We start from the raw sequence: 20,487 nt of genomic DNA on the forward strand, positions 1-20,487 counted from the left end.
AGGTGGCCTTTAGAGGTCCCTTCAGCCCAACACATCCTATGATTGCTGGCCTCAAGCGCTGGCACCTCTGCCCAGCGCGCACCCTGAGGTGACACAAAATGGACCCCGCACTGACAGGCCTGGCTCCTGTGGGAACACAGCCCCTTCTGCTGCCACGCCCGAATGGCACCACAGACAGACCCTGCTGAGCCCCGGGACACCCCGCACCCCCGCGGGGCAGCACTGGGCTGCGGGCTGACAGGGTGACCGTGAAGACCAGCGACGGCCACCCCGCCTCCATGCCACCGGGCCACAGCCCTCGGCCTTTGCCCCTCTTCAAAATGGCGGCGCCCCCCGGCGCTGGGGCCGCTCTACCCCGCGGTCCTCCACGCTCCTCTCGTTGGGCCGCGCTCCCCCGCCCCGACACCCCAGCGGGGGCGGCGGCGCCTGCGCAGAGGCGCGCGCGCCTTCACTTCCGCTTGCCGGCGGCCGCTTCCGGGCCCCCGTTCCTTGGTAACAATGGAGCAGAAAATGGCCGCCTGAGAGGGGAGGGAGGGCGACGCTGCGGCTGTTTGGGGACGGACGGAGCGGGGCGAGCCAGGACCGAGCCCACTGAGGAGCTGGGAGAGCGGTGGACCGAGAGCTGGGGAGGCGGCGGCGGGTGGTGAGTATCGAGGCTGGAGGCGGACTCTCAAAATGGCCCGGAGAAGGGAGAGGCCCAGGCCCAGGGGAGGCGGCGGCGGCTGCGGCCCCCGCCCGGAGTCGAGAGGGTCGCGGAGCCCCTCTGCCCTTACTTTGGGCCCCCGACGTGCGGACTGCGGGGCGCCGGACAGGGCAGAGCGGCTCCGGGCTCCGCGGGGCTCGGGAGGCCGAAACCGCCCCGCGGCAGAGGCGGAGCGGGGTGCCGTGATGGAGCTGGGGGCGGTGATGGCGGTCTGGGCGCGGGTGTGCCCCGGGCACTGCGAGGATTCTCGGCCTCCCTCTCCCCGGGATGGGCCGGGCTCTGTCACCCTGGGGACTTTTCCCTTTTCTCTCGGGGCGTGTGGCAGGGCCTCACGCCGAAGCGGGGCGAACCTGTTCCTTCTTCTGGAGCTGGAGTAAGGTTTGCGCTTCCCCCTCGGGAAGGGCTGCTGGGCCCCTCACCCTCTAGGTATCCGGTTGGGCTGGAGGAGGAGTTGTATTTAGTCCCTTTTTGGAGGGGTGGAGTGTGGGGGGGAAGTTATAGCCACTATCTTGGGCCTCGCCGTACTGTTTAGTGCCTACTTAAGGAATGTGCAGCTCTTCAGGATCGTGTTTTCAGTTTTTCTTCCTCTGAGTTGAGACAAGAAGCCCTGTTCTGGGAGACAGGCAAGAGGGAGCTCTTCATATCTCTGTGTCTGTTGTAAGGGTCTTGATCAGCTGGTGACCTGCTAAAACCTATGATATATGCTATTCCTATTCTGTGAGTTTCTCTCCAGTTAATCTTGTCATGTTTGCTCTGTCACCTTAGTTTTCTGTGCAAGTTCTTGCTTCCCTTATTAATATTGTTTGTTGATGTTTAAGGTTTCTGTTTACTGTTTTTCAAAACCACTGTAAAATCTACAGCTAGATGTATGTATTACTCTATCTTCAGTGATCTGTCTTAATGCAGAAGCAATATCAGGTTGTATATAACAGTATGTAATGTAGTATAATATAGTTATTAAGGTTTGTTATGTGTCTTGATTTTTAATGTGTAGTAGAAGGAGCCTGACAAAATGTTCAACAGCAAAAAAAAATATGTTTTATAATAGTTTTGTTTGTTTCACTGTTTTTCAGGAAGATAGAGTCTTTATACAGAGAAGCTTGTAAACAAGAATTCAAACAGAATTGTATCCAATCGTACCATAACATGTCAGATTTATTTTCCCTGTCCATATTGGCAGTGCTGGTTAATTTCAAGTTGTAAATTGTACTCAAAATGCTAAAGAAGCTCTGACACCAATTTGTCCCTGAATTTTAATTGCAGTTACTTGTCAAGTCTTTTTAAAAAATAAACAGTTGGCTGCTTCTTGTGCAGTTAATTATCTTAATTGAGAGTCAGATGCTTAGTTTTGTTGGAGTGGTCAACTAGCACTTAAACTGACTGTATTCCCTCTACAGGTTTTCCATTTTGGAATTAAAAGAAGTATAGCTTGGAATTATATCTGGCCTTCTGAAAAGGAGAAAACACACCACACATCATAAAATTAAGGCCTTCTTGTTATGTTAGACCACTAAAGCATAACAACTATAGTGTTCTCTTCATCAGCAGTTCTGACTACTTAAATTTTTGTCACTGAAGTAACCATACCAGCATTTTTCAAGCATGTAGTGGTTGTCATCTGTACCATATTTATTTTCCATATTACTGAATTCATAGGTATGCCAAGGTGTACTGGAAAACAGTGTTAGAAATGTCTGGTCTCCACTACCTGCCCTTTTTTTTTTTTTTGTACTGGTATTTTTAGAGGAATGGGTGAACCCTAAATGGAAATTGAAAACACCTATATGCTCATATATATATATGCCTAGCTTGTTCCTTTATTCCTCTTCCCTATGGGAATGGATCAAAATAAATTCCTTGATCTTGGCAGAATGCTTCTATAGTTTAATAAGTTACTAGGTTGTTTTAAAATTTTTTTTTTAGAGAACTCAGTTTCCCTGTATTAAAACATTTGAAGCCCCACAAGATTATTGGATATTTTTCTAAGTTTTTGTGACTTAATCTCAGTCTTAATGAAAGTTTATCAACTCTTGAGTTTGCAAAAGTTAATCTTGAAGGGATAAAACCAAACGTGAGCATCTCCGTCCTCAAGATATTTTGATGATGTTCTTGTGCATCTCAAAAACAATACTTCTAAACAGCGTAGCAGTGTAATAACTTAGAGTTGAGATCTTTGTATGGTGAGTAGGGATAACCAGAAGCATCACAGAGCTCCGTTTTGCTTTTGCACAGGTTCCTGGCTGCAGTTAAGATCACAAGAAACACACACGCCTGTGTCTTCTTGAAACTGTTCAGGTTTATATTAACGAGGTACTTGTTAATAATTTTTGCTGATGTGTGGTGTTGAAGCTCAGCTTTTTACTTAAGGAGGTCTGCAGAGTTGTATGGTTTCATAAAACTGTCTAATGATAATTGAATATGTAGGAAAAGTCAGCACACACTTTCTCTTAATTTAATAACTTTAAAACATTTTGCTTAGAGCGCTCTTAATTTCAATATGCGAGATTTATGCACACATAGTCTTGTTAAAATGCTTGAGCTTGCCTGCCTTGGTATATCATCAGAAATGGAATTCTAGTCTTACAGATATCTATTTAAATTAAAATAAATTTTACTTAATTATATTTTCAACTTCTACATTTGCTAGGCACTAGACATCAACAACAACAAAAATCTGTGTCTCGGAATTCCTGTGTGGGTTGTGGTTGTAGTGATTGTCATTGCTTTATTGGCCTTCTGCTTTCAGTAGTAGCTGTCTTAGCAGCAGTTTTGTGGAGACAGTGCAATTTGATACTAAATCTAAATATGTTTTATTCTTTTTTTAATTGAAATTCCGTGAGTTATGATTGGCTTAGTGCTTTCACTAACCAGAAGGTCTGTTTCTTCAGAAATCAAAAGGCTACGTGCTGGTCATCATATAGTTTTGTGGGTACAACTTCCTTGGATGTCAATCCTGTTTGTACTGCTATCACTGGTTACTTGCGTGCAGCATTACTTCTTCCTTTGAGCTTCAGAGCGGGCCTTCTGCTTGCTGACCTAGCAGGAAGCTCGCTTTTGGGGGAAAAAGAGCATCATTTCATGAGTCTGCAGTGCTGGAAACTTGTTACACCTCGTATACACTGTGATATCATCTGAATTTGAGGGCAAAAGGCAGTACTATCTTAATTTTATTTTCAACTTGCATGTAAAAAGCTGTTTTAGTAAGTGCAGATAATAAAATGTGAAGCCCTGGATTTTGGGAGTTCTTGCTGAATTTTATTTTCAGAGCTCCGTCTTCTTTCCACATGTTCTTAGTATTCCGGAATTGCTAAGTTCTACCCTTTCTCATGGAAGATTTATTTTTTTTTTGTTCTGTGGAATTTTCTGCAACTGTTCTGTAAAAGTATTCATCTGCTTTCTATTGTTTAAAATGTATGTTCAGAATGACATCTTGTTGTAGGGCCTTTGCTTTGAAACACACTGGGGTAGTGAAATAGCTGAATTGATGTTTAACACTCCTTCTTAAGCTGTCATTTAAATTTTATAGCAGTTTACGTGGAACGCTTCATGGAAGACATTATTTTCTTTCAGCTTTCCAAAAGTGGTACATGTTCCATGATATTTTTTGAGGCAAAGAGGATATGGGGAGTTATTGAGCATTTAAAATTTGTAGTAAGTTTAGTAGAGGTCTAGTAGGAGCGTAGATCTGTGATTCATCAGAGCGTCGACAGAAAGCAAGAATAGCAGGGGGAAAAAAAAAAAGAGTACATCCAAAATTCATGATGCAACTTTGAAAACTAGAAAAGTTCGTTACTTGTTAATGTTTCTAAGACATAGATGAGTACCTAGGCTGTCCAAGCCTTTGGTGTGATTGCAAGAGGAAACTTGTGCACCTGCACAAAAACAAAAAAACCAGACTTGACATAATGAAGCTCCCTGTATAATGCAAATAGATAGCTGTTTCATTTCACTGTTTTGTGATAGGATTCACTGACAGTCAGGTTTTGCTTCTGCTTTTGAGCTTGAAGACTTGAACGATGAAATACATAAGATGAAAATGTAATTTCTGCTATTTCATACCTTCTGCTAGTTTTGAGTATTGAGAAATTGGATACTGATTGGCACGGAAACTATTTTTCAACTTTTAATTCTTCTAGGAAAATCTTGTAGTTGGGACGTGGGGTGGGTCAGATGAATACTGCACGTGAAGTTGGCTCTGTTTATGCTTAAAGAACCCTAGGGTAACAGAACTGCCTGTTCTAGCTGCTGTTCTGTGTCATTTGAGAAATGGAATTGGAGAGGCTGTTGGCTGGGGCTGGTCCTGCCAGATGGGATGGTATGTTAGAGCTGCTGAAGTCAGAGTTCATGGAAAGCGCTTTGAACAGACAGCTGTGTTGTACTTCTGTTGTAGAGCTAAAATCTCTTTGAGGTATGTTCAGTGAAAGCAAGGGAGGAAAAAATAGTTAATCCGTAACAACCCAAACCAGAAAATAAGTATTTCAGGCTTCCACTACTGAGTCACTTCTTTTAGTCAAAGGGTTTGATAATTTCTGAAGACTGGAAGTAAGCAAGGTGCTCTACCGGTTGAAGTACCTAATTAAGATGAGGTTATGAATCATAAATGAGAAATTAGCCTTCTGCTGAGCACATCTAAGAAACACTTATTCATATTGCCATCATCTTTTTTGTTTATACAAAGGTATTAATTATGTTGCTGGGACGTGAGGTAATTCAGGAAATGTTCCTAACATACTGCACTGCAAACTCTCATGTAACGTTGAAATACCAGTAACACCTTGGTGGGGGGGATTTTAGAGGAAATTTTTGTTGCACAGCTAGCTAGTGAGAATACGAACTTTTCTGCAGTTTAACTAATTTAGTGTCTTTCTCCTGTTTAAAATTTGAGACTTGCCCCATAAATCTAATGAAAATTATAACTTTAAGGTATTGTTTTTTCTTTTAACCCTACAGATGAGTGATTTCCGAGTTTGTCACATCTTCTAAGTTTTACCTAGCTAGTTTAATGAGAGTTCTAATGTTTTCTGTAATTTTTAAAAATATAAAATGAATGCAGGCTAAGGTAGTGTCTTGGTATTTAATACAGAAAACTAATGTCAGGAGATATTACACATCTTTGAAGGAGGAAGAGCTAGTGATTTATCGCTGTGCCATATGGTCCATTAGTAGTTTTTCTGGGAAGAATTCTGTAGCCCACAAGTGTTAAGCAGTATGGAGATACACGTTGTGATTGTTGAAGGTAAATGGACAACGCAAATATTTCATCACTGCTAGCTGTGCCACTAGATTGTTTCTAAGCACAGGTAAAAAATCTAAAGTAAAGTAAAATATATCTTGTACTCCAAGAATGATAATTTTGCATTATTGAAGGAATTATCTAGTACTCTTAAATTGTTCCTATGCAAAAGAGCATAATATTACTTCCTCTTGAATAAAAGAATGTAAAAAACCAATACCTTTTGTGGGCTTACTGGTTTTGCTCCTGCAGTCTCTAGCAGCAGCAGAGAGACAGCTAGTTGTTTTTGCTCTGAAATCTCTGCGATTGTTGAAGCGTAACTGCAGGGAAGATACTTTGCTGACTTTCAGAAGGATAGGAACACCAATTAAGAATTCACTGTAGTTAATGTGTCTGGATATTCAGATGCTGAAGAATATTTCAGTTCAGTTCATTTCTTTTTCTTTTTTTTTTTTTTAAGGAGAACATCATGTATTCTAGCTGTGATTCTATTTTGTGCAAACTTTAGGTGATTTCCTCCCCCCCCGCCCCCAGGTTTTCCCATAAAGTCAGCTGAAGTTGGCAATAATCAACAGATCTGAACTTCCTGCTCGTAGATGTGGCCTTCCCCACCCTTTGTCAACTCAGTGCTGACAAGGAAAGACACTAAAGAAGGAAATTCTGAATCTTTTACCCTGGATAAGAACAAAGTCATACTTTGAGTTGAACTAAACCACTAGAAGAAAGAGAAGCAGAGTTGAAGCGCACCTGCTTATTGGATAATCAAATGTTGGTTATTTTGTTGTAACTTAATTGTGTATCTGTTGGTTTTCCCTCATCAGGTTTCCCTGTGTTACTGTAGTCAGCTTCTTTAAGCCAGTCTTAACTTTCTGCAGTGTATGAGCTGAGAGCAGAATCCTGAACGAGGGACAGGTTTTCAAGTTATTTCTGCAACACTCTGCCTTGCTGAAATAGGAGCGAGGTGACGTAGTAACTGCCACTGTGGAAGTCCTGTTGTACAACCAGGTGGGACCTACGGAGTCGTGCCGAGACAGTAGTAGTCTAAATATTCTAGTAAGTTCACTCTGGTAACTCAGTGCTCTGCAGTGGTGCCGGGAGGTGAAGCTTAAAATGGACAATGTGGACAATGAGCTGAGTGGACAGTGAAGAGATACAAAGTAACAGAAGCCTTGGGGTAGAAATCCTGTTTTCCATTTACTGATTATAGTATCAGAGCTCTAGTGTGAAGAATATTGTCCCGTTTGCTGTCAACAGTAAGGTAGGGAGAATGTGTAGATGTGCATTTCTGCATTTCTTTGCCATCTGTGTTTCCATCAATGTAAACATCCCATATAGATATATAGCATTTCTAGGACATTGAAGTTAAACAGCATGAAGTTGGGGTACAGTGGGCTAGTTTAATCCATTACAGTTGCTTGCAATAGGAAAATAAAGTGAGCTTGTCACTAGTAGAAATAGTCCTAATGTAAATTAAACTCTTAATTCAAGATCCACCTCTGAGGCCTTTTTTCTTAGCAATTGCATCTTTTCAGTCTTGGCCAATAGCTGATTTTATGGTTTAGGAGGGAAGATATGAGATGATGGAGGAGAACAGAGGAGCGAACCTATACTGGAATAAGTAAGACTGACTTTGTCTTACTCTGAGCATTTCCTCAAGGATCACCTATCAGAGCATATGTCAGTCTGTTGGTAAAGAAGAGATTTCTCCCCCCCTTCCCCCAGCCTTCACTTGTTTTGACTCTCCCTTTTTCCCCTGACCAAGAAGAGTGTCCCTTCATCTTCTGAAGTAGAATGGGCAAATGTGGTTGAATCAAATAGACATTATGTAGCTCAGGTGCCTGCAAGCACTGGAATTTGCAGTTAAAAGGAAAATTTCAAAGCATAAGCAGTAAACAAATGTCATGCTTTGTATGCATAGTGCGGTTTTCTTTTTTAAAAGCTGTTGTAGAATTAGTCTAATGCTTACAAATATGTTAATATTGCCATCTTTATGAAGACATTCTCTGTGTTTTAAAGTCAGTAAATGTTACGGTGGCAGTCATTTGGGGGAAAATATTTTACAAAACTTCATGCTGCTGCTGTCCCTTAGCATCTTATTACATTCCCTTATTTTCTTAATCTTATTGTCAACTTTGTTTCATTGTTGTCCTAAAAAAGGGAATGCCAGTTAGAGTTCTGATGTGTATCCCCAGAGAACTAATGCATCTTTCAGGGTTTTATTTTGAATGCAGGTCTCTCATTCTACTTGAGGCTTTATTCAGATGTTTCTTTTAAAAGCAGCTGTCTCTTTATTTCTGTTATCTTCTCTAGATTGAATATGTCTTTAAGTGAAGTTACTTGGAGTCATAATTCTGCTGCAGAAAGCTTGTAAAAAGTAGTTTGAGTTTCAAGCAAGCTGTGTTCTCATTAGAAGTCAGTGTCTAAGATTTGAAGGGCATACAGCTTTCGTAACTGAGCCCAGTCAGTTGGACATACCAGCTGAAACCATTGCGCAACTCTCACTGTGAATGGGTCTGTTTATCGGTGTATTTGACAGCACATCACATGCAAGTCTTCAGACAGGCCATGCAGTCTTTAGATTCCACCAGAGATTTAGCAGTGCAGGGAAAGCTGGTAGGCTTCCATTTGAAATGGTCGTAACCCTAGTGATTGTTGATGCTTACTGATAAAAAGGTGAAAAATAAGCCTAATTTCTTTGGTGAAATGGCAGAATTTGACCAAACCAAATAATACCAGTAGCCTTGCGTACTATATTACTGAGTGGCAACGAGTCATTTGTGCCTCAATATGACTAACTTAAAAACAAGTTCTGCTGCATCAGAATTCAAGACAAAGAGGGTTGGAGTAGCTATTTTATAATCTGCAAGTCTGCAATAATGGGATGGAATTTTCTACTGTTACATACTGAGGTGCACTTTAATTTTCACAATAGCAGCTGAAATAAACTACCCCTGGAGATCATGCAGTGCTGCTCTTCTGTGGAGGAGCACTAATGTAAACTGTGGGCAGTCTTGACTTGACAGCTGTGCTGACAAACCAAAAAAAGATGCTTTTTGCACTAGACAGATGTCTAAGTGTTGGAAATTTTCCAGTGAGAAGCAGAAAAGCTTTATTCTTCCAGTATTTTCATGTCACATGAAGTATGGTTTAAATGAAAGGAATGTTTTCTGATGGGGAATGTTATTGCAGAGCTTTTTAGCTTGCAGAGGATTAGCTTGCTAATCACCTCTCTGAGTAACTAGATTCTACCAGTTGTACAGGAAAATTCTTGATGTTGTGAATAATGAGGATAGTGATTAAGGAAACTAGTTATTACTTTAACTTCATTTGATATATTTGCATGGTGCAGGTAGTGCCAGAATGTCTTCTGCATTTGCATGTATTTTGTTGTAATATCTATCAAATATAGACATGGCATTCGTCAATATTTTTTTGGAGAGAGAGACAGACATTGTCAAGGATTTCATCCAAATGAAAAACAATATGAGAAGGCTATATTAAAAAATACACAATAAAAGATGGTTCTTTATAGCAGAAGTTAAACCTGTCACACGCTGTGGAGTTTTGGCCTGGAAGTTCTAGTCATCAACATCAGTAATCCAGTGAATGCTGAAACTTGCAAGCAAATTCTTCTCTTGACATTAAACTACAAAGTTGAGTTTACAAACCCTCTTCCTTTTTTGAGAAAACTAATAGTCTGGGTTGGTGGTTGTGGGGGTTTTTTGTTTGGTTTTTTTGTTTTGTTTTGTTTTGGTTTTTTTTGCACACATGGTGTTCCATGGCATCTTCTGCCTTCTATATTTGAGTCCTTCATTCTGTTAAAATTCACTTGGATGTTGAAGAGGGTGTTTTTCATAGCAGGTGGTAAGTTTTTTTTTTTTGATTGATTCGTGCTTTCATCACCATAGTGCAGGGCAAGAAGTGATGAATACTTAATCCCATGCTCATTTAGAGAGCATGATCAAGAATGGCTTGCTTATGCCTCGTACTACACTGTTGTATGCCACTGTAAGGCAATGTTTGTGATTTGTGAGGCAGTTGCAGTATTAGGAATATTTTACACTAAAAAGCGAATAGTCGTGGACACACAGTCAACTATGTGAAGATGGACTAAGGGTTATGCTGATACTATTCCACGTGTTCGTACCCGCTGCTTTGTTCAGTATTTGATAATGGTGGGCATAGATTTCGTTTGTAACTTCTTGAAGAGGTTCATGCTTTGAGAAGTATTTCATTTGTGATCCCTGTGGTTGTGCAGCTTATCTTAACTGAAGCCTCAGTTAGCAAACTACTCCCCTGCCACCCCTACCCCCCCAACCCCTCACCCCCCGCCAAATTTAGGGATAACAATGAAGGATGTAGTACAGGTTAAACAAATACTCTGGATGAAGGATTTATTTTCTCCTTTTTAGGTACTTTTCCACTCATCAAGATGGAAAGCTCAGATTCTAGTGATAAAGGAAATGTTGATCAATCAGAAGCACAACGTCAGAGTCAGCTAGATCGGTTAGATCGAGAAGAAGCTTTCTATCAGTTTGTAAACAACCTGAGTGAAGAGGACTACAGGCTTATGAGAGATAACAATTTGCTAGGAACACCAGGTAGGTAATGCTTGTGTATGTACATCTTACTAGAATTGCTTGTAGGCGATTTGTGTCATTTTTGTGTTCTCCTGAAACTGTTTCACCATTTAGTTTGTGTGCTGCAGTTGTGTTCCATGGTAGGAAGTAGCTTCTTGCTAATTTCTGCACACTCAAATTTGAGTGATCCCCTGACTAGTGGAGAGGTAGTTAGGATGATATGGATTCATCAGATACAAAAGTCAGGTGTTTACACAACTTGGTGGGGAAACACAGAGTTGACCTGGTTCTAGTTATGGACCCTTACACGTTTTTGATTGAAAAGTAATCTCCCTGAAGCATCTGTGTGAAAACTTTGTGTTGGTGAGGTTAACAGTTTGTAACTAGGTTAAGCAGTCTGGTGCAAGATTCTGCACGGGCATTTTTATCTCAGTTTTCAGTTGACTTATTCTTTTAAATTGACTTTTTATAGGATGATACCGAATTCAAACCAGTTCTAATTTAAAACATGACTTCCACTAATTCAAACTTTTTTTCATGCTTGTGAAGGTGTTATCTTAAATATTTCACTCTGGACAGCCATATAATTGGTATAGGATGATGAAAATTGCTGACAGGTTGTAGAGGTTACAGAACCAGAAAGCACATCTGTCTTGAATAGGTTGAAACTGTTGGATCTTTCAGCTTCAGCAAAACTTACTTGGGACACTGGTGCTGAAGTGTCCGAACTTCCCTGTAGCAACCTGTTTGGCAGTCTCATTATGGCAGGATTTAATTAGGAAAAAAAAACCAAGCAGTGGCTTGTACCTTCTGTAGAAGCTTTTGATAATGCTTGCCATACACATGATTTCGAAATATTTTTGGAAAATTTTGCTTATTTTCTAAGGTGAAATTACTGAAGAAGAGTTGCTGAGAAGGCTACACCAAGTTAAAGAAGGTCCGCCACAGCAAAACAGTGATGAGAATAGAGGTATATACAGTATTTGTGAAAACCCTTAACTTTAGCACCCCATACGGACCTTAACTTGAGTGCAGGAGTGGAACAAGTTAAGCCTAGGCAGGTGCAAGGTGAGCTTTGTTTTAAAACTAAGTGAACGTTATGTCTGATATCTGCTGCAGAGGTCAGTTTGGGACAGATCTCACTCATAACGCATCTGTTATTTGCATCAAGATAAAGATTCGTTTAGGCTTCTTTCTTCTTGTTTTTTTAAATTTATTTAAGATTGCCTTCCTGTCTGCTTCCTTCTGGGATGCTTTTTGGCAATCCCTATTTTTAATTCACCATTCTGCCCTTCCAAAGGTGCTATATGGCTTTCGTTATCACCTTTCTATAGAAATTGGTGGAGGACGCTTAGAGCTTACCGTTGGGGTTCGTTCTTTAGTGAGATAGATTTGCTATAAAGCCATTCTTCAAGTGAAGGGTCAGGACCAACTTAGTTCTCAATTTAGCTGTCAATAGATCACTTAATTGTTTTGAAAGGAAAACACAGAATATTGATGTGTTATGACACCTGAAATGTGACTTTCCGTTTACTTATGATAAAAAATATGTGTTATTTTGATGACTTGTTTGTTATGTGATGGCTGCAGCCTATCTACATGTTAGTAAAATGTCCACTCCTGCTCCCTTAAAAGAGCTTTGGTAGAAAAGAATTGGGATGCTATGTGTGAAACCACAATAGCACTTGGTAGGATTAAGCGCTTCTAAATTGTCACTTGTTAAGCTAAGCAATTATGTTCTTGGAAAAATTCACTCCAAAACTAGCTCAGTACTCTAATTTTGGTAGTTCCCTGTCTTTTTCGCAGGTGCGGAGTCTGCAGAAGATGTCTCAAATGGAGATTCTATTATAGACTGGCTTAATTCAGTCCGACAGACTGGAAATACAACACGAAGCGGACAACGGGGAAACCAGTCTTGGAGAGCAGTGAGCCGGACTAACCCAAATAGTGGTGACTTCAGATTCAGTTTGGAAATAAATGTCAACCGTAATAATGGGAACACAAATCCAGAAACTGAGAATGAGCCATCTGTAGAGCCTTCCAGCGGGGAGGATTTGGAAAACAGCCAAAGTGACTCTGAAATTCCAAGGTCTGAATCGCCATCTGTAAGGCAGCCTGGATCAGAAAGGAGCACTTCGGAGGAGCTAACAACTGAGGAAGCTTCCCCTCCTAGAGGGCAGAGGAGAGCGAGAAGTAGGAGTCCAGAACAGCGGAGAACGCGGGCTAGGACTGATAGAAGTAGGTCACCTATTAATCCAGTGAGTGAGCCTCCTCGCAGGTCTCATCACAATACATCATCTCAAACACTTGACCACTCCTCAGTGAATGAAGCCGAGGGAAGCTCTAGAACTAGGCAGCATGTGACGTTAAGGCAGCATGCAGTGGGGACTGAGATGCCAAATGAAAATGCAGTTTTGTTTTCAACCCCTGAAACAAGACCCGTTCCTCAAGCAGCAGGTTCTTCAGAAACTAACGGCACCAGTGAGTCTGCAACTCCTGGTCAGAGGCCACCTACCATAGTACTTGATCTTCAGGTGAGAAGAGTTCGTCCAGGAGAGTATCGGCAAAGAGACAGCATAGCCAACAGAACTCGGTCCAGGTCCCAGACACCTAACAACACGGTCACTTACGAAAGCGAACGGGGAGGGTTTAGGCGCACGTTTTCACGTTCAGAACGGGCGGGAGTGAGAACTTACGTCAGTACCATTAGGATTCCTATCCGTAGGATCTTAAACACAGGCTTGAGTGAGACTACATCAGTTGCTATTCAGACTATGCTAAGGCAGATAATGACAGGCTTCGGAGAGCTGAGTTACTTTATGTATAGTGATAGTGATGCAGATCCTAGTGGCCCAACTCCAAATCAGAACGTGGATGCTTCTGAGGCACAGAACGGAGGTGGTGGTACTTCAAGCAATGAAAGTACGGATGTTAGCTCAGGGGAGGTGTATGAAGGTGGCAATGAAGGTGGTTCAACATCTGGTGCCAGACGGGAAGGTCGGAATACAAGGGGATCGGTCACATTTGAAGAAAGTGGCTCTCTGCCATTCCTTAGCCTAGCACAATTTTTCCTACTAAATGAAGATGATGATGACCAACCAAGAGGACTCACCAAAGAACAAATTGACAACCTAGCGATGAGGAATTTTGGTGAGAGCGATGCTCTGAAAACCTGTAGTGTGTGCATTACAGAGTACACGGAAGGCAACAAGCTCCGTAAATTGCCTTGTTCGCACGAGTATCATGTCCACTGCATTGATCGCTGGTTATCAGAAAATTCCACTTGTCCCATTTGTCGCAGAGCCGTCTTAGCTTCTGGTAACAGAGAGAGTGTTGTCTAAATGAGATCTGAATTTATGGCCGAGCAGCTAGTGTGATAGTGATGGGCAAAGAAGTCACTTCCTTTATGGCCACTTTTTGAGTGGTACCTCAATGTATAGTAATGACTTGGAGTGAATCTTCCCTCATGAAAGCATTTTCTCTGAATTCAAGCTTTTAAAATTGGAAAATTTCTTTGATTAGGGTTTTCAAGATCAAGTCAGTTTGGGTGTTAAATTTCTCACTTGTCCAAAGACATCTACCCCCTTAACAATATTATTTTTTTTCTTTGTGAAGAGTATTAAGTTCTTTCACCCACCCAGCCTCTGCCATCCCAGTTCAACATTTTGTCCTCAAGATTGTGCTAATGAGGAGTTCTTTGAGAAGTCATCCCAGCTAAACGTACATGAGTCGTAGAGGAATTTTTGCAAGAAGTTCAGCTATCTGAAAAAATAATACGAACTTAATTGCACACTTGAACATACTTTTGATTTTCTTACTGGGTTAATATTGGACATGTCTGTGTAAATAACACTAATGTTAGCCCTTTCCCCATCACTATGGCACGCTGTAGGATGAGCTGTTAGCTTAATTGGGATATTTATCTTGTTGTGGAAATATAAGAATTGCCTATGCTTGTTTAAATAAAGGAAAAAAAAAAAACTGTTTTAAAATTGTAAAGCTTTTTTGTAGAAGCTCAGTACTTTTCCAATGCACTGTTGTACTAACGCATTAAGAATTAAAATTGTACCATGCTTAGAAATCAAGAATGCTTTTCATACAAACCCCACCACACGGAGAGCAAACTAAATACAAGAGCTGCTTTTGTAACTGTGTACCTGTCAAGAGCAGTGCATATCTGTACTATTTATGTGAACAGCTACTGTAATATAAAAACAGTTGAATTAGACATCTTAATTGCATTAAAAAAAATGGAAATTAAATGTTATAATTGCAGTGTTTTGGCTCAGTAATGCCACCAAAAAGATGATAAAAATTAGAAGGTGTTCTACTGGCTGGTTATTTCTTGGTATGGTTCCTAATAAGTAATAATACAAACTGGTGTGTACCAGTTCTTACACCAGTTCTGTCGACTCTTACTTTCAGTTTTTGAGGTGTCTCTGTGTAACAATTCAGCAGATGAGTTTTGACAGGTGGCTTTTTTTTTTTCTTCCCCACCAGCTTCAACCTAGTAGTAACTTCTGGATCTGTTGAGTGGCCATGCTGGTAGATCCAGCATTGGTAGCCTGTGACTCAAGTGCCACAGAAAAATAACTTAAGTATTAAATGGAAAACAGATTATTAGAGTGTTAGGTTAAAATTGAAAATCATAATTGATTATGGGAGTACACTTAAATGTGTAGCTGATTCTAAGAATAACACTAAAAATCCCAACAAACTCTTTATATTCCTGTTGGACAGATCAAAATGAGTTGCATTTACTTCATGTATGTGGCATATTGAAATTGAGAATTAAAGAACGTACCTCAGCTCTCATCAGTGTCAGGGGAAAACAGCCTTCCCCCTCAATGACCTGTTCTTTGTTTTATTCCATAAAGATTTTTTTTTTTTTTCTAGCTTGCATGTGCTCCAGGGAAGGCAATATTTATTTCAACTCCAGGGTGGTAGTTACGAAGGGATATGAACTGCTCTTGCTGGCTATATGGGAAATGTTACTTGTTCCTCAGATGACATAACCAAAGCTGGCCTGTCTCTTTCCTAATTAAAACGTATTTCTGGTGTTCTATAGTGGTGGTTGCATAAACTATAGTCTCTGCTCTAAGCCCGAATGTTCCCAAAGTCCAGTTTTTTTTTCTATGTGTGCGTTTTGTGCCGTTTGTTTCAGTAGGAAACCCTGACGAGCCCTTGAGTTCGCTTTCCTCCTGGTGGGACGCACCATCGTGGCGGAGGGCATAGGCGTATTCCTTTTGAACAGAATAATAAAGAAGCTCATGCTTTTGAATTTTTCCCTCTGACATGCATCACTGTAAAATTAGAAGTTAGCTATTAATTTCAGGTGCTGGACTCTCTATGCCAAAATTTCCTCAACAAAATAACACTTCTGACTTTCTTCCAGTAGCATTCGCATAACAAACACGTGCTGTCGGTTGCAGTTTCCAGTAGCTTTTACTGACTTACTGGAGCACAGAATTAAAAGGAAAAAAACCCCTTTCTACGTGAATACCATGTTAGATTTTGAAAATCTGACGTGCATCTCTGAGGACTAAAGCTGGTGACCAGAAAGAAAGGAGCCCACTAGTGCAAATTAAGGTGAAGCACGGCTGTGGTATGTGTCACTCGACATAGCTTACTTTTTAATGTTCTCCCTTTCCAGTAACTATTTGCATTGGTAGAATCAACTTCATGGTTTTGTTATAGCTTAACAGTGGCATGCCTTAACATTTTATCTTTCTGTAACAATAGCAACTAATAAACTGTTGGAGGTTTCCCAAACAGTACCAAGAAGAAATAATTTAATCTCAGATCAGGAGACCTTGAATGTTCTCAATGTTTTATATGCCTTTTCCATCGCTGCGCTTGCTAAAGGCGCTGGGGGTTCGTTGCCTGACGTCTGGAGGAGTTGGCAGAAATCAAATCGCTGATAGAGCAGAGACCTCTTTATGTACCCAGTCATCTCTCAGCCTCTGTGGTAATTCGATTTCTGTTCTTTTAAAGTTAGATTGGAGTTAGGGAAAGCCCGTATTAACACTTCAGTTGCTAACAAAATAGGAAAGACTCTATCAAGGTTCACAATTAGCCTAATTTACAGTTTATGAATCATTTCGGTGTGGAGCATTTGTGCTTAGTGCTTCCCTCGGTTTACGCTTTCTTGATCCGGCAGGAAGGATGCAGCTGTTTAACTCACACATGTAGCCGTGCGAAGGGTTAAAATGAGTAGTTTGGTGCTTTTCCAAGGCCTGATGGTGCAGAAAGGCTGGGTGTGGGGAGGCAGGGCCGGCCCTGCTGCCTGGGCTCGCAGTGCCACCCTGTGGGAGCCTCTCGGCCTTCGCTCTCCGTCTCGCTTGGGGCAGCACCGTTTCTTTCGCATTCAAGACTTGCTTTATTTTATTTTTGAAGGAGGTTCCCTGTTACTGCCTGCCTCGGTAGTTATCGTGGGGTTTTTTCAGACTGCAAACCCCCAGGCTCCTGCTACGAGTGTATCTGAGCTGAACTCCTTTCTGACAGGCTGGAGCTGTACCCACGACAGCAATTAAAGCAGTTACAAGGCCAAAATGTAGAAAAACAAACTATTTTTTTATCTGAGAGTGCGTTTGATAGTTTAACTCAGATTATGAACCGACACAGAGTTGTGGGTGCTTACTTCTTTTTTTTTTTTTTTTTTTTTCAGCTGGGGCTTTATCCGCTAACAGACTGAAGAGTTATTCCTGGGGTTTGTTAGATTTCCCTTCCGCGTGCACTCTTTTTATTTCTTCGAACAAGTTGGGTTTTTTGCGAAGAACTTGTAGGCAGTGAATTGACTTGTTTTAAAAATGATTTGGTTAGCGTAGGTACTGCATGCGTAGAAATTGCTCATTAAAAGTTTAAAGTGGGTTTTGTAGGAAGCGTTGACGCGCAGGCAGAGCAGCTGCTCTGCCGTGATACCCCACCGGTTTTGAAGGAGCCATAATTGTCCATTGTGTCGACTTGCAAACGACTGGGTTTCCCACCAAAGTTGGCACAATGGCCCCTAATGACTGTCAGCCCCGTTTCCTGTCACTTGTCTGGATTATGCAAACGCGGGGAGTCCAAAGGACTCTTTCCCTGGTAGATATGGTGTAAGGGATATGGTGTAAGGGAGAACTTTGTAGAGTGGAGATGGTGGTTGGACTCGATGATCCCAAGGGTCTTTTCCAACCTAAACGATTCTATGATTCTAGATCTGAGTTGATGTTTGTCCTACCCACAGAGGAGGTTCCCAACATCGAGGGTCTAATGTGAAGATGAGCAAAGAAATGCGGTTAAGGATGACCATCCCAGCGTCATCTTCACTGTCGCACTGCACCACAAAAGCTTCTATCCCGCCGGCTTAGCCTTGAGTTTGGGATGCTTTTTATTAACGCGTCTGGTCACGGAACCGTCTGATGCCTGGGTTTTCCCACCGGCCAGCCTTGCTCCTGCCGCGGGGGCTGGCCCTGCTGGAGCGAGGGCACGGGGGAGCCTGGAGCTGGTGGAAATCTCTGCCTGCTCCTCCGCCTCTCCCGGGAGGAGGTGCTTTGGAGGAGGGTTGGCTTGCAGCCACATTAAGGGAATTCATAACAGATGCAGAAATATTTCCAACCTTTACATACACTAGGCTTTTTTGTTTGTTTCTCCTTGACTAGGGAGGGAAGGAGGAGGGTGAGGAGCCAGAATCAATGGCAACTTATCTGAAGTACTTCTAAGCTGTGTTGTGGTAAAAAAGAGAAGCAGTTTGCATCTGTTATACCAGGGCTTCCCAACCTCTTTTTGATATGAGGTATCTCTTTTTTTCTTCCTTTTCTGCTGGGGAAACATACCATTGGATTTGTTTTCATTGTTTTATCTGGTTTTGTTCCCTTGAGCTAAAATACCTGAGCCCCCTTCCTGAGTTTCACTGTCTGCTAGTAAGGCTGTTGGTTGGGAAGCCCTGAATTCAGCTGAGAATGTAAGTTTTCTTTTTTTTTCTCTTCTTTTTTTTTTTTTTTTTTTTGTACAGTGCTTTGCATCTGTTTATACTGGACTTGTTTAATACAAAATGGTACTCTGAAGTCATCAGACAACAGTTTGACCAGATTTGATAGCTAACGATTAGGAGGAGTTTGTTCCCTGTGTAAGATGTCATAATGCAAATTTAAATAGACTCAATAAAATGCATGAAGTGTTCATCTTGTGCTTGATCATCACTCCTTGGGTTTACTCTTCTTAGGGTGGGAATGCGCTGGAGTAAAGGATGGTGGATGCGGTAGGAATTTATTTCCTCCGTACACCTTCTGCCTTGAGGCTGGGCAGAAAGGAAAGAGCCGGAATGGGGTAGAGTTAACTTCTTGGAAGAATTTATTGCTCCTTAGTACATAAAACTGAAGCAATAAATCTCACTGTGTCCCAGACTTCTGTAAATCTGTCGGTGGATAATGTGGGATACCAAAGCCGCGTCGGCACGTTGTATGTCAAGTAGCAGCTGTGACTTTTATGGGTGCCTGTCCGGACCAGGAGCCGGTGGCCGGGGCTGAGTCTCCCTAGAAGTACACTTTGCAGTGTTGAGCGGCGTTCATGAGAACCTCTCACATATGGCTAAAAGCTTCGTCCTAAAATTAGTAGCTGATTAGTACGTGCAAACGCTTACTTGAGTGGGAAGGAAATTTTTTAGGGCGTGGGAAGCTATCTTTGTTATCGGCGCTTCCCTCACCTCAACTCCGTCCCTCCAGGAGGAAGCGGGAGCGTGATGGCATCAGAACAAGAGAAGGGGTAGGAAGGTGATGTATGGCTTGAAAACACGCAGCGCCCGGTGTTTTGGGTAGCAGTATCACAGCTGGGCTGGTGTTCAAGGGCACGGTGAGCGACGCTCTTGTTCGGTGAGGAGGAGAGTCGTGGGCTTCTCCAGGGAGGCGTTGAGTTCATTCTGCTCCAGCTTCACTCTCCGTGGAGAGTTTTCCCCCATATTCCCACGTGCTTCATCTTGAGCTCCGTGGTCTGTCTTGCTCTGCGAGTGTACAGTTCAATCTGAAATTGAGTCTTTAACATTTATTAACGTTAACTTTCATTTCGGTGGCTTCATTCACGCAGCGGCTCCCACACTTTCTGCGCCAGGAGCTCTTTGCCAGGACGCCGAAATCTCCCTGTCGGAAATCCTTTGGTTTGAGTGGCCCTGTATTTGTTCCTTAAAAACTGGCCATCAACCCCTTAAAGAGTCCAAACCAACCCCGGGGCACGTGTGCGGCTGACTTCATCCCCATGTTTGTTTTCTTTAATATATTCAAGGTCTTTGTTCTGGCCTGTAAAACTTTATATAACCTTGTTCCTCCCTCTCGGTGCTTAAACCCCGTAACCTTTTACGTTGTCCTACTCCTCCCTTCGGGGTCTATTTCCGTGGCAGATGCAGAGCTTCACAGGGGAATGTGTTTGGCTGCTGGGTGAGAGGAGAAAGGTTGTGTTTGGCGAATCTGTCCACCCCAGAGCGATGGGGGTGGGGGAATAACCCTGCGTTCGGGGGGTCCTCACCTCCAAAAGGGCTCTTCCGACCCCTCCTCAGTGGGCTGGAGTGTTTGGGAATAAAGACGGGGGGAAAAAAGCAAAGGCTGTCGGCTGCTCGCTCGCCCTTCCCAGCTGTTTCAAGTGGGATTGAACGTGTTTTGGGGCTTTTAATAATGATGAATCTCAACTCATCTCTGTTGTGGCTCCCTAACCCCTTACAATAAAGTTATATAGGGAAAACTAAACCCACTTTTTACTCTTAAACTGGAGGGGCATTGTCTCTGGCGCTAATGAGATGCTGATGCTGCATGCTCCAACTGTTCCCCTGAATAAATCCCCTGTTAAGCCGAGCATGTGAAAATCCAGGCGTCAAGTCCCCTCAACAATGATTACTTCATAAAACAGGAGTCAACTCATATTTGCTGAGGGTTTCTTGAGCTTTGGCACCCTACGCCACCAGGGTCCTGGGTTTTCAAGGAAAAAGCTTTCGAGGCGGCATCCTT

The 20,487-nt window shown here is 42.2% G+C and overlaps 1 protein-coding gene across 5 annotated transcripts; it reads left to right on the top strand.

Moving 5' to 3' along the window:
- Positions 1-453: 453 nt before the first annotated feature.
- RLIM (ring finger protein, LIM domain interacting) lies at positions 454-15,797 on the top strand. 5 transcript variants are annotated; one of them, XM_074600363.1, is made up of 5 exons: positions 478-643; positions 2,936-3,013; positions 10,349-10,537; positions 11,403-11,486; positions 12,323-15,797. In XM_074600363.1, exons 3-5 carry the CDS (start codon positions 10,369-10,371, stop codon positions 13,855-13,857), a joined length of 1,788 nt encoding a protein of 595 aa, XP_074456464.1. In that variant the 5' UTR covers positions 478-643; positions 2,936-3,013; positions 10,349-10,368; the 3' UTR covers positions 13,858-15,797. The 5 variants fall into 5 exon arrangements, with proteins under 5 accessions (XP_074456466.1, XP_074456463.1, XP_074456464.1 ...); XM_074600364.1 differs by lacking the exon at positions 478-643 and adding an exon at positions 1,227-1,420; XM_074600362.1 differs by lacking the exon at positions 2,936-3,013 and having other exon boundaries at positions 477-643.
- Positions 15,798-20,487: the final 4,690 nt, after the last annotated feature.

Source organism: Larus michahellis, chromosome 9, assembly GCF_964199755.1.
Source record: "Larus michahellis chromosome 9, bLarMic1.1, whole genome shotgun sequence".
In the NCBI taxonomy this organism is placed as follows: domain Eukaryota; kingdom Metazoa; phylum Chordata; class Aves; order Charadriiformes; family Laridae; genus Larus; species Larus michahellis.

What these genes read in the sequence shown, in the direction of transcription:
- RLIM (XM_074600362.1), top strand. Translation starts at nt 10,369, where the DNA reads ATGGAAAGCTCAGATTCTAGTGATAAAGGAAATGTTGATCAATCAGAA. An exon ending in CAATTTGCTAGGAACACCAG is followed by an intron (nt 10,538 to 11,402) that starts GTAGGTAATGCT and finishes TTATTTTCTAAG; the next exon opens with GTGAAATTACTGAAGAAGAG. An exon ending in AAACAGTGATGAGAATAGAG is followed by an intron (nt 11,487 to 12,322) that starts GTATATACAGTA and finishes TCTTTTTCGCAG; the next exon opens with GTGCGGAGTCTGCAGAAGAT.